We start from the raw sequence: 13,972 nt of genomic DNA, 5'->3' as shown, positions 1-13,972 counted from the left end.
AGAATTAGGATTGTGCATCTCAAAATAAGCGTTAGGCCAACACAAATTATATGCCAACATCTCCAAATGAGGGTTCTCTACAAGATGACAATTGGAGGAGTGTAGTTCAGTGGTAGAGCATCTGCTTGGCATACAGAAGGTGCCAGGTTCTATATCTGCCAGGTATGGCTAGGAGAGTTCCCTCTCTCAAACCCTGAAGAACTGTTGTCAGTCAGCGTAGCAAATACCAAGCATGACAAGGTCTGACTTTGTATAAGACAACTTTCTATATTCCTATGTTATAGTGGACACCCTCCTGGAGGTGAGGATACATCATGCTAATTCATCATCTTATTGTGAAGGAACAGGCTGACCAGGGATGCATCAACAACACCTGGGTGGGCCAGATTTGACTCAGCCTTGCCCACCTGGGTACTTGGGGCAACATCAGCCCAGACAGGCATAGTGGGTGGGGAGCTGTTGCTGTAGTCCACAGGAATTCACTTACCACTACTGGGAAAGCCTTCTTTCTTGGAGTGGGACTGGAAGGCCTGCAATCTGGTGTTGGGCCAAAGGCTAGGGATGCTGCTCATCAGCCTCCATAGCTGAGCTGGCCAATGGTGTCTTGGGCATGATGTTGGAGGAACCCACAACTGTGGTTTTGGGTGACTTCAACATTCATGCTGAGGGTGCCTCAAGTCTTCCTTGGGAGTGCATGGCCTTCATGGCAACCATGGGCCTGTCTCAAATGATCATCAGTGCAATGCACAGAGAAGGACATACCCTTGATTTAGTCTTTGCTTCATGCTGACCGGGGTGGTCTGGAAAAGGGGGTGGGGCATGTCATTCTCAGACCACTTCCTGGTGAGATTTGGACTTGCAGCAATGATTCTCCCCTGCAAGGGTGGGGGACCAGTTAGGGTGATCTGCCCCCCCGATACGAATGGAATCTGTTGAATTCCTCACTGCTTTGGGGGTTTTCCAGTGGATAAAGCGCGTGACCCTGTTTATGTCCTCGTTTCACTAGGAAACTGAGACTCGTACAGCCATTGACACAATTACTCTGGTGCTGTGGAGTCTGTTTTGCTCCTTGATATACTAAGGAGCTGCAGATGATGAAATGGACTGGGCAAGGACTGGAGCGTAAGTGACATAAATCTCACTTTGGAGGGCTCCTAACTGGTTTACCATGTGGTTTGGGCTCCATGTGTTCGGGCTCCTAACTGGTCTACCAAGAGGCAGTGAGGGCAGCAAAGACATCCTACTCCACTGCCTCAGAGTTGTTCCGTGTGGTCTGGAGGCTACTTACTTCTGAACAGAGAGTACACCTCTGGAGTACATGGTGTCTAGCTATAACTGGATGGCTGAACACTTTGAGGATAAAGTCACTTGACTCTGTAGCAATTTAGATGCCTACTGAGATGTCCAATGTAATGTCCAGCCAGTCTTTTGGTATCAGGTCTAGTAAATGCAGTCAGAGGATGTGGACAGGATACTTGCAGTGATGTGCTGACCACATGCTCATTAGCTCCTTGTCCATCTTGGCTTATTAAAGCTAGCCGAGTTGGGGTGACTGAATGGGTCAGAGGCGTGGTAAATGCATCTTTGCATGATGGGAATGGTGCTGCAAGAGCATGGCTTGTGGCCATTTTGTAAAACGGCTTCTGCAGATTTATTTCCACTTGTGTACGATGTCTATCCAATGTTTCATTCCAAGCAGTGTATTCTATGTCACCCAAGTTGCAATTGCCATCAGCAATAACTTTCCTATGGAAGTTTATTACAAAGTCTAGACTACAACCATGACTAGAAGATGGAATCATGGTGAATGGCCTTGCATCTAAGTAGTTATTCAGGAATGAAAAGTTCTGCTCCAGCTGCCCTTAATGCTTACATGTTTGTAAGAATCTATACCATTCTAAAAATAATAAGCCATTTCCCTCACATTTGCTAACTGCATAACTATGACTTACTCAAGGAGCTTGGTTTGCTCTCCCTTCTTCACATCACAAAACCTGCAACATTTATACTCAATTAGGGCAGCTAGCTGAGATACTGCTAAACACTAATTTGTATTTAAATGTGTAAGCCCTTGCAAGAACCTGTGCACTGATAGCATGCAGCTTTAAAATGTTCAAAATGACCATGCAGAACTACATTAGCCAATGTATACAGAACTTTGCTACTGAGCTAATGAAGGGACAAGATTCAAGTAATTAAGGCTTGGCTAGAAATTAGCCAGCACTACTTGAATTCTTCTCACAAAATTCACACTACTATAAAGTATCATCCTTAAAGTTAACTTACGCTGCCACATAGATGATTCATACTACACAAACTTAACTTCACTCACCACTGTAAACAGCGTCTTTATTTCTCACTAGCACTAATGATTTTATTGAAAGTATGTGTTACATCTTGGATTCCTCTCTTACATTGATGGCTATTGGTAAATATGAGAATCTAAGTCACCCTATATGATTATGAGTATTTGAAGTGTAGTGTTACAGGTACATTTAGTTAGGAACCAGAAGGTATCTGTAAAAACTAATTGGCATCAATCAGCTGACTGGAATTTACCCAAATGGATGTGAAATAATTCCCTTCTTCAAACAATTCAAATTAAAACTTATGAAGCCCCATATCTATTCAAATGAAATGGAAAAAGCAGGGTGATGTTGGCAGGGCAAGGGTCTTTGCTTACTGTATTTGGCCTCTGCACCAGGTTCTCGAGCCGTGTGTGGCTGAATTCCAGGCTGATGACATTATACAGCTTCTCTCGCTCCTCCTCTCGAGTTTCATAATAGCGTGCCCACTGTGCCATGGTCATCTCAATATCCCTTTGTGTGTTTACATCCATGACGTCCACCATCCTTCGACTCCCTATCAGGACACAGAAATATGTGGCTACTTGGGCTGGAAATTGTAGTAGGAAAGGTGGGAGGGACACCAGAGTATAGAAAAAAGATTAAAGAATGTATGGGAGGACAGGGTATAGGTTATCCGCTCAAAGCCCCCTGATTTTCAAGAAGTTTCAGCTATTTTCCCACAAAGTCAGGGTTTTTTAAATAAAAAAAATTATGTGTAACGAAAACCAAATTCCATGTCAGATTTCAGATTGTTCATATGTTACACACAGCCGATACTCTGAGCTACTAAAAAACAGGAGTGCATAATTACCTACGTAGAGTCGTACATCATTCACACTGAAGTCTGGATCTGGCATCCTGTAAAATGAAAAAATAAATAAATTAATGCAATAATCACCCAATAGCCCTTCACCATGCAATTTTATCCTGGGCACTTCAGACACGAACTACAAAAACTTCATAGGTTTGCTTCAGCCTTCAAAGAGTAAATGTGGAAACATACAAATCCTGTGCCCCCATCTTTGTTTGCTGTCACTGCAAGTGTGGCTCACTTTCTAAAGGGCAATAATTCTCAAGCAGAGAGATGGGAGAGAGTGTTATACTTACTGCCTAACATGGTCTTAGCCAGTTCTAGTGCTTCTTTTCTCCAACTATAGGTGCAGCTGTTTCGGTACTGCTCTAAACTGAAAAAAAAAGTGCCAGCTGCAGCCCCTCCCTGATAGCCTGTCCTCAATCTGTCCACTGGCTAGCAACCTACAGATTAGACTACTGGAATGGCCTGCACAAGGGCTGGACCTCTGACTGGGAACAGTTGGTGGGAACATCTCTCACAGGTGTTTAAACATCTTTGCTGGTTATTGGTCCATTTCCAAGCAGAATTCAGAGTACTAGAACATACGGTATTTTTCGCTCTATAGGACGCACTTTTCCCCCTTCAAAAATGAAGGGGAAATGTGAGTGCGTCCTATGGAGCGAAGATGCCATAGCCCCGCGACCCTCTCCTGGCTGGAGAGGGTTGCGGGGCTAAAGAAGCCATAGAAGCTTTCCGCTGCTCCCCGACCTGCTCTTTGGGGCTGGTGGTGGGCTTTCCCTCACCAGCCCCAAAGAGCTGGTCGAAAGGAACCTGAAGCCTGGAGAGCGAGAGGGGTCGGTGCGCACCGACCCCTCTCGCTCTCCAGGCTTCCAAGGTGGCCTCCTGAAGGCGACTGAACGCACCTTAAACGGCACCTTGTTTTAGAGGGGGAAAACAAGAGGGGGGAAATTCTCCCCCTCTCTGCGCAGCGCCTTCTGCCGCTTCGCTGAAGGGGCACTGGGCAGAGAGGGGGAGATTTTTTTTCTTGTTCTCCCCCCTCTAAAACAGGTGCGTCCTATTGTCCAGTGCGTCCTATGGTGCGAAAAGTACGGTACCTTTAAAGCCCCACATGGGTTAATTCCCTAGATACACATACCTTCCCATAACCCTGCCCAAGAACTGCTGTCTGGCTCTCCTAAACAGAGGCAAGGCGAGTGGTATCTGAGAGGACCTTCTTGTGGCAACCAAGCTGTGGAATTCTCACCAAGTAGGTTTGCCTGGTGCATATTTTGCTGTTGTTCAGACACCAGAACTTTTACTTTTCCCCAGGGTTTTAAACTGAGTTTATTTTTCTGCCATCTTTACTCAGTGTTTTATCTGCACTTTCCCCACACTATTGTGTGCATTTTATTGTTTTAACTCCTTGTAGTTAGCCACTGTAAGTAGCAGTAGTATTTTATATTGGACAGCAGTGTGTGTATATGTAATTAAAAAACACCTTTGCAGATGGAAAATTGCTGCAGCCATGCCAGCGTCAGTGCAAGGCAGGCTGGCATGTTTGTACCAATTACTTGTGCCACATTATCTTGGGAGGAAAATGAAGCAAGGAAGGTGCTTGTGGTTCTTGGTATCAGTTGTGTTTTAGAAATGCTGTTAGCCACTTTGAGGACTCTAAATCTAATGAATGGACTCATAAGGACTAATGAGGACTCATAAATCTAATGAATGAATGAATGAATGAATGAATGTTCTTTGAAAGCAGAACAAACCATGGCTGTATTCTGTCCCATGATTAAAGCAGCAAGAGGAACACTTTGGGCCCACAGCTTAAGTCAGTGGTTTTCAACCAGTGTGCTGTGGCACCCTGGGGTGCCTTGAATGATAGTCAGCGGTGCTGTGGGCAACACTAGCCTCTGTCCCTCTTTCCTTCTCTCCTTGCATCTCTGCCTCTCAAAGGCTTGCACAGCTGTTTGTTGCAGCAGCCCTGGCTACAAGCTCCTCTGGCAAATGGTACCTCTGGGGCTGGCCAGGGGGTGCTTCCCAGGCCCCTGTGGGGCAGTGTGAGGAGGCACCTCTCTTTGGGGAAGTGGGGGGGGCAGCTCAGAGACAAGAGGCAGCAGCAGCAGCAGCTGCCCCTGTAACTCCCAAGGAGATGGGAGAGAAGGCTGAGGGAACATTCCACAAGGGAGGGTGTTTGAAAAAGGGTGAGAGGCTCCCAGCTCCGCAGGCAAGGGGTGACATAACTGGGTTCCTGAGCCCCACAGGGGTGCCGCAGAAAGAATGTAGCTGGTCAAGGGAGCCATGGACCAAAAAAGGTTGAAAACCTCTGGCTCAAGTCCTTATGGAAGGTACACCTTCGGAAGACTCACTATGCATGCTGCGAGTCAAGGACCTTGCTGCACTATCTTTCAGTGAGTCAGAAGATTATTACTGTAGTGGGGATGAAACAAGGATGAAAATGCCAGCAAACAGGACTGGATACAATATGACTGCAGCTTCTGAGATTCAATATTTAACCCACTGGCTGGGATGGAATCCTGAATTTGAATTAGAAGCTTCTGTACAGCTATATAGGAGACACATTCTGGGAAATTTGCTACATACTGAGGTCAAGCTCTGCACACAAGGGACTGCTCTGAGGTAGGCTGGTACCCCACTGCTTTTTGCAGTGCTGGTTGTGCTGGCTTCTTCCCTCTCACTTTCCTCCTCCCTGCCTTTTCATACATTTTTAAATTTTATTTTTCTTTGCTGCTGCATTTGCAGTGCCAGCAGTTTCTCCACCCCCTTCCTATCTTGTTCAGAAGAAGAGCTGTGGGTTTTTTTTGAGGGGGGGCTTTTTCAAAGTGAGGCCTTCTGAGCAAGATTGCCAGAAGACTACTTGAGCTCAGTTTGTGTTGTCATCTAGAAAGACAGTTTTAAACTTAGGTTTTGATTTTTGTTCTAAAGTTACAAGCAACTTTACATTTCCCCCCAAATTTTAAAACAGCCACTGCCGCCAGCTGATGTAGGTGTCAGGCATTCTTCTGGCCACAACACCCAGAAGGCCTCACACCTTCATCCTTTCTCAGTGAAAGGCAAGGCAGGGAAGATGTGGCAGAAGAGGTGGTAAAGAGCCATGCTGGGTTGGCAGCTGGCTGCCCAAGCCAATAATTAATCAAATAAGGGGCCTGTGAGATGCCAATTAGCTATCCCTTGTGCCCACTGCCTGAGGCAATTGTCCCATTATACCTCATCATTTCACCAGTCCTGATTAGGGTTACTTTACTAGCATCAGCGAACAACTTAACTAATGGCAAACACTTTGCATCAACACTTACTTTATTCCAAGTCCATCACAATTTTTGAAGATCAATGGATCTCTTAAGCCACCACGCTGAATATATTCCACATTGAAGTCTGTCGGGAGGAGAGAAGACAACATTTGTTAAGAGAGGCTAGCAGCTGACAAGAAGGTACTGGGAAAAAGCTGTATTTTAAAAAGGGAGACAAAGTATAAAGAATGCTAGTGACACTGTCCAGAGCAATAGATTATTCACTTGCAGCCACATGACCCTTAATTTGGCAGACATCTATGAGTATTCAGATTCATGCATACATATATAATACTGGTTAATCAAAGGGTTGACATTGACACAAAAACCTTTATGTTGATTCTCCGCCCAAATTATCCACTCTAGCTTTCAGATGGTCTTATGCAAGGATTTCGGCCAATTGCTACTTCAAAGTTGAAAGGCAAAACAGTATTCCAATCCTTCTTGCTCATTCACTTAAAGGCATTTCAATCAGCTGCGTTCCAAAGTGGTACACTTCCAAGGAGCAGATTCAGAACTATTCCAAATCTTGGCTCCTATCTACAGCTGAGGAACTGACCAATTAAAAAAAACCAAAAACATTTTTGTACAGAATTTCCCACAGTAATGCAAGTCATTAAGTGATAGCTGATGCTATTTTTCAAGGACAACATTCTCCAGCAGGTGCCTCAAGAAGGGACAACAAAGGAGATGCACAAGTACTAAAAATGCAAAATTAGGTGCAATGAATTCTCCCAGAGTTAAGTCCTCTTGAGTTCAGAAAGGGACATTTCTAGTTCTAAAAAGCTTTTCCTTCTATATGCCATCCTCCCCTTCTACATTCACAACAGCAGTATTCACTATGCAGCCCATTCACAGGTAACCTACTGAACACAAAAAGTTTAAAACACTCACATGAATCAAATGTTCCTCAACCCCAGGGGAATCCACCTTGTATGCAGAACTGTCTTGTCTGTGGGTGGCCCCATTTTGCTGTCTGGATAGAGGTCCCATGACTAAGCCCAATATTAGAAAGGATCACAATGGGTCCGTCACAGAAAGATGCATAAAAAATGGTATCATTGCCTTTGGCTGGCCACAGTTCCTTGTGAAAATAACATCTGTACCCTACACTGCAGTGGTGGGCACAATGTCAGTAAGGATCACAAGGTATACTACTGACAGACCTCTAGGAGACCACCAGCTTCCTGCTCCCAGAATCCGAACTACATATATCTATAGTTTTTCATTTAGATGATAAATAGCTAGCAGATTTTCCCCAAGCCGCCTTATTAATATCACATAATAATCAGGATCACCATTTAGTATGGATAGTGTGTTTCAGAAGTACCTATATTTCTGGTTACTGTGAGAATAAGTGACAACAATAAATGTTTCTTAAAGGGCATTGTCTTTTTACAATATAATCTTGAATGTAGGACTTTTGCCTGTGGCTGACATGACTGTGGCTCCTGTTTCCTACCTGGTACCCTAAAAATTGTGATTTATTTCACAAGGCACTCTTATATTTCAAATAATGAAATGCAACTACAATAAAAGTTATTAAAAAGCATTTTTGTAATTGTTCTTCATGCTGGTCAGGCCATGGAGTTCTGCTTAAAAACAAGATTACACAAGCCTAAGGGAAGTCCACCTCACCATATTGCCATACTTTAGTGTAAAACGTGAGAGGTAGAACAATTTATTTTCAAATACTCTATGCAATCATGATGCATATCAATTTGGTTCTTTTAAAATAGGAAGCTGGAGTTCCAATATACATGGTGCTTAAGCACATCTAGAGAGTCAAAACACACTTGTTGCTTATTACTGCAATAGAAAAAAGAGCTCACAGATATCTGAATCTTAGAAAGGTAGCTTGGCATGATGCTTACCTTTGCCTTCCATGAAGACCACAAAATCGGCATTAAATTTGTTGGTGGTAAGTTTCTCTTCGAGGTCAAATGTTCGTTTCCCCTCAATTTCATCATCTGAGATGCCATCATCCTCATAACGTCGTCTCATAGCACCACGCTGTGGAAATAGTGACAGGTGAGAACTGGAGGAGCCATTGTCTTGAACCCAACAGCTAGATGGCAGCAAGTTTCCGGAGATATGCAATGTACATGCACAACATGTGCTCACATGTTCTTCTTGAGCATAGGTGATTAAACCAATACAACCTTCCGTAAAGAGATCCTGTTTACAATTATATCAGTTTTAAAAAATGTGCAATTACTTATCTGAATGCTCTTTCCGTGTGACTTCATATTGATGTTGAATGATAGTCCTTTCCCACTACTAGAATGAGCCAATGGCTATGTCTCAAGTTCCACCCTGATGCATGGCTCTCTGCAGTACCACTATCTACATATTAATGTGGAGGCCTGAAATGGGAAGTCTACATACATCATGTTCCCTGCCTCAGGTGTCCATGCTAATGTGTGGACAGAGAAGGTAGGGTCAAAAAAAGCCATGTGTCATCAGGGTAGGGCCAGAGGAAAGGTGGCACAGCCCTTTTATTCACACAATGCCCCTTTGAGGAAAGCATGATGGGGGCTAATGGCAACACAAGATGGTAACATCCTGGTATTATACTTCCTGCTAATATCTACAGATTTTTGATAGTTCCAAAGAAATTGGATTCTTTCTTTATTTCCCTTAAATTCTGCAAACACTGTACCAGAATCTGGTGGCCCCCTAAGATGTACAGGGTGAGTCTTTTAAAAGAGGCCCCGTGGAACATGTGTACTCTGTATTCATGGGGCCTCTTTTAAAGGACTCACCCTGTATTAACCAATTGCATTTCTGGAAGCACATCATTAGCTAAGTGTACCAAATCAAGCTCGGGCCTGAGAATGTAGTAAAACGAAAATTAACTATAATCCAGAAATGCCTACGTTTGCGATGAAGTCAGTCTGTTGCAGGGATGAGAAACTTATGGATCTTTAGGTTATGATGGATTACAACTCCCATCATCCCTGATCCTTGGTCATGCTGGCAGGGACTGATGGAAGTTGAGTCCAACAATATCTGGAGTGCCACAGCTTCTCCACCCAAGTCTATTGTCTTAGGAAGATTTGAGACACGGAAATAATATGAGCAATTTTTGGATGAGGGTTTCCTGAAGAGGGCCTCATTTGTGTGAAGGTACAAACACTTCAACTGAAGCCGTTTATTTCCTGCAAATACTCAGTCTGGACTCAACTCTGTAATATTAAAAAACAAGTGACTAATTAAGTTAAGTTATAGCTCCTCTTTCTGATATACCCAGCCTAATCCATACTCCTGCTGAAACACTGCCTTAGGCACTACCTTCCTTCCAGCAGTGCTAGACAGATACTTTACTATGTCAGCCTTGTCCATATAGGTTGTTGTTGTTTAGTCGTTTAGTCGTGTCCGACTCTTCGTGACCCCATGGACCAGAGCACGCCAGGCACTTCTGTCCTCCACTGCCTCCCGCATATAGGTATGTTTCCTTATTTCTCTTTTTTTCAAGTTGGGCTGTAAAAGGATTTGCTCAGTACGGTATTATGTTGCTACTGGACCCCCTAGTGGCCACATTTATCCACAGTAGCTGTACAGTGGTACCTCTAGTTACGAACTTAATTCGTTCCAGAGGTCCATTCTTAACATGAAACCGTTCTTAACTAGAGGCGTGCTTTTGCTAATGGGGCCTCTTGCTGCTGCTGGCACACAATTTCCGTTCTCATCCTGGGGCAAAGTTCTCAACTCAAGGTAACTCTTCCAGGTTAGCGGAGTTTGTAACTTGAAGCATTTGTAACTCAAGGTACCACTGTATTTCACACTGCAGTTACCTAGTTTTCCCTGAAACTATAAAAGCTCAACATATTATATATTAACCAAAAGGCTAATATTCCTTAGATTCTAAAGTCCAAATTAATGGAAAAATGTAGCCATCATGGGCAACTGGTTATTTGCACACTTGTGTTTAAATGAGCATGGATCTATTTAAATATGAATTTATGTCTCCTGCAGGATTTATCAGCTTGTTAAATCATGTTTCTAATATTACCACACACAAATTTTATTTATTATATTTATTATATACCACCTTTCCCTCCAAGCAGTTCAAGGTGGTGTACATGGTTCTCCCCATTTTATCATCACAACTCTTTGAGATAGGTTAGGCTGAGGGACAGTGACTGGTGGTAGATCACTCAATGAGATTCATGGTTAAGTAGGGATTCAAACCCTGATCTCCTAGGACAATGGGCATAGTCCAAAACTAATACTTACCCCTCACTGGTTCTCATGATATACACCTTGAAATGCAAGTTTTACTACAGTTTTTGGACGTTTTCCAGATAAAACCAGGATTAGTAATTTCACATGGCAAGAGATAAAGAGGGTGAAGCTACTTCTGTGCATAAAAAGCAAAAGTAGCTGTGATGGTCTAGATGGGGGTGCAGACACGTGGTGGAGAGGCAGAGGTGGAGAAAAGGCATCTCTCGCCGCGCACTGCTGGTCGCTTGAAGGCTGCCTTCCCTCACTTGGGCGGCAGCCCCAAGTGACTTCCAGGCAGTAGTCCTGAGCAAGGGCAGGTCTATTTATTTATTTATGACCTGCGTAAGCACAGTCACACGTGAGTGGAATACATGTAAGGCGCCCCCCCCCTTACTTTCTTACAGGATGGGGAAGTCATTCCAGTTTGAAAATCTACACAGACCAGTGCTAGAAACTGAGATATGAAAGCTAGGAGCTAAATGGCACCTTAAAGCTAGGTTATGGGTGCAACAATGGAATGTCTAGGCGTGCCTTTTTATAACAAGAATACAAGCTGAAAATGAATGAACTGCAGCTAAAATATTATGTTCATTTTTCACATCGTCTAGTCCTTCCCCTGCCCCCCCCCAAATAATATTCTTAAGAGGGTTTCTTCTCCAGTCTTCAGAGAGTAGCTAGAAGTGAGGAGGCAGAAAAGGGTCCTCCTTTCCTTCCACTCTGCAGTTTTAATCTGAAATCTTGGGCACAGTACTGCACCCGGAGCTCAGAAACTGTTCACCATTAATGATTCCCTGTCGCAAAATGAACCTAGAACAATGGGAGTTTCAAACACTCGCACAGACATATCTGAAGATGCTAAGACTGAACCAGGTACTGAGGTATTTAGCAATTCTGGCCCAGAAAAGAATTGGTCAGCTCATTCTATTTTGACAGAATTAACTGTGTCTATCTAGTATACTGCTGAGCTAAATTTCTCCTGCAGGGGAAAACTGACTAACTCCTCTGTTGCATCATCAGTTCAATTATAAACTTGCTAGGCTATTTTGAAAGAGCTGGAAATGGAAGGTTAGCAACTCAAAGCTGACCAGCCCAACCAGCTTCACGTCTCTGCAAGTCACTGTGGTGAATGACTATTATTCAGCCAGAAAAAAAACGCTCCAAAAAATCCACTAAATACAAGATTGGATGCAAAAGATCTTTTGCAAATTGTTATATTCTGTTTTGCATAGTCAGACATTTATTGGTTTCACATACATGCAGTAATTTTAACAAAGCAAACAATGTGGAACCAAAAAAACAAAACAAGTTACAAAGCCAAATAAGCAGTCACTCCCTTGCTTAGAAGCTACACAGGAAATGACATGGCCATTTAAAAACTGACTTGTGAACTGTAGAAATATTAACAGTTTAATTTTAAAAAGACACTACTGGTCCCAGTATCGCCTGTCTCCTGTGTCGCACACTGTCACTGATAGCATCAGCTTAGCTTATTGTGGCATTGAGATGCAGCGGTGGGCGAAGCTTCATCTCCCAGTTTTCTGCTATTAAGAGCACAAGAGGCCCATCGCGAAAAGCTGACAAACTACACTACATGCTTAATTTCAAGTTTATCCTATTTATGGATTCTCCATACTAAATGAGGCAAAGGATATACTTGTTTGCCTGCAAACCTCTTGGTATGCCATCAAATGCTTCACCTTCTACAGTGCTTTGTATATACACTAAGTGGGACAGTCAGAAGATCGACTGACTTGCCCCGTTCTACTGAGGGGTACATTCTTTATGATCAAAATGCTTTTACAACTTTTCTGCCTTCTTGAGACCCAAACAAGCAAAGTACTCTTAAAGAATAGAATGAAGTGAAAAGACCTCAGGTTCACATCCGATGCTGCTGTCCTGTTAGCACAATCTTGCTTGCACTATCTTGCTTAGGCAACCCCCTGGGCCACCTCAAAATCTGCTCCAGAGGGTAGGAGGACCCTCCAGAACAATTTTTGAGAGCATGCAGGGAAAGGAGAGGAAGCCCTGTTGCATAAATAGACCTCTGTATACATAGAATCTAGAACTGTAGGGCTGGAAGAGACCCCAAGGCTCCTCTAGTCCAATCCCCTGCAATACATAGCATTAGAAACAACATACAGTCATACCTCGGGTTACAGACGCTTCAAGTTGCGTTTTTTTGGGGCTACGGACCGCCGAAACCTGGAAGTACCGGAAAGGGTTACTTCTGGGTTTTGCGGTTGCGCATGAGCAGAAGCGCTAAATCGTGCTTTGCACATCCGCAGAAGCACTGAATCGCAACCCACACGTGTGTAGATGTGCTGCTGCTGGTTGCGAACTCTGCGGGTTACAAACATGCATCCCACACGGATCACGTTCGCAACCCGAGCGTCCACTGTATCTGTAAGAGTTGTACATACTAACCCAAATGACCCCTCACACATGCTTCAGTTACTTCAGAACCTATGTCAGGATTACCAGGATAAATAACATATAATCTGTGTGTGTGCGTGCGCGCGCATACACACACACATATATCGATGTTATATACCTATATTACTCTTGACATAGAGAGTAATATGGCACACGCAACCTAAAGCTAGAAATTACACGCCTATATTAAGACACTAGTAAGGAAGCAGTTTTCCTAAGAGAAGTTAACTGAAAGATTACCAATCATTTCCACTGCTTGTCTTGACTTTAAGAAACACCTGCATGTCATTTCTGCATTCAAGACCTGTTTCTGATTAGGTCTGATACAGTTTAATTAGGATTCATGCCATATTCTTGGGTCAGACTATCATCTTAGCTGCCAGCTTTCACACCTAGATAAAATAACAGGTGGCTAATTGAGCAGACCTGTTTAGTATACAATAACCACCAGTAATTAACTAAGCTTGAATACTGTCTAGGGCTTCAAGACAGACAGCATGACCCAAAAAATGAATGCTTCTACTGACAAAATTGTTCATTCCAAAAACTATCAAATGCACCAGAATAGCATGGAATTGACAGGCCCATCTTAAAAAGGAAATAAAAACCCATGACATTTCCCCATGACAGTTCAATGCTTTCAAATAAGACATGAGACATACTTTGATTTTGCAAAGTGACCAATGTATGAAATCCTCTGTGAGTGAGACTAGCACAGTGTCCTGGCATTGGTCAAGGTAAATATCATATTTTTTACCTATTTCTGGAAGTACAAATCTTTGTTGTCGACACCACATCACACTGCCTAGCATACATGAAGAGTTCAGAACTCTGCTTGGATGATTCAAACAGCATTCCTC

General features: G+C 43.3%; 1 protein-coding gene across 5 annotated transcripts in view; it reads right to left on the bottom strand.

Annotated features, from left to right (window-relative positions):
* The window catches only part of KDM2A (lysine demethylase 2A), a 54,268-nt gene that overhangs the window by 27,864 nt on the left and 12,432 nt on the right, over positions 1–13,972 (bottom strand). For 4 of the 5 annotated variants that reach the window (XM_053399328.1, XM_053399336.1, XM_053399318.1 and 1 more), the window contains exons 4-7: positions 8,327–8,465; positions 6,459–6,537; positions 3,160–3,206; positions 2,684–2,862 (exon numbers count right to left, since the gene is read on the bottom strand). In XM_053399328.1, the coding sequence (XP_053255303.1) occupies positions 2,684–2,862; positions 3,160–3,206; positions 6,459–6,537; positions 8,327–8,465 (444 nt within the window). Of the gene's footprint in view, positions 1–2,683; positions 2,863–3,159; positions 3,207–6,458; positions 6,538–7,346; positions 7,370–8,326; positions 8,466–13,972 lie in introns of those variants that run through there. The other variant, XM_053399346.1, reaches the window with a different exon arrangement.

The sequence above is a fragment of the Podarcis raffonei genome, chromosome 1 (genome assembly GCF_027172205.1).
Source record: "Podarcis raffonei isolate rPodRaf1 chromosome 1, rPodRaf1.pri, whole genome shotgun sequence".
NCBI classification, from domain to species: Eukaryota; Metazoa; Chordata; class Lepidosauria; order Squamata; family Lacertidae; genus Podarcis; species Podarcis raffonei.
This window is presented reverse-complemented; position numbering and strand designations above follow the sequence as displayed.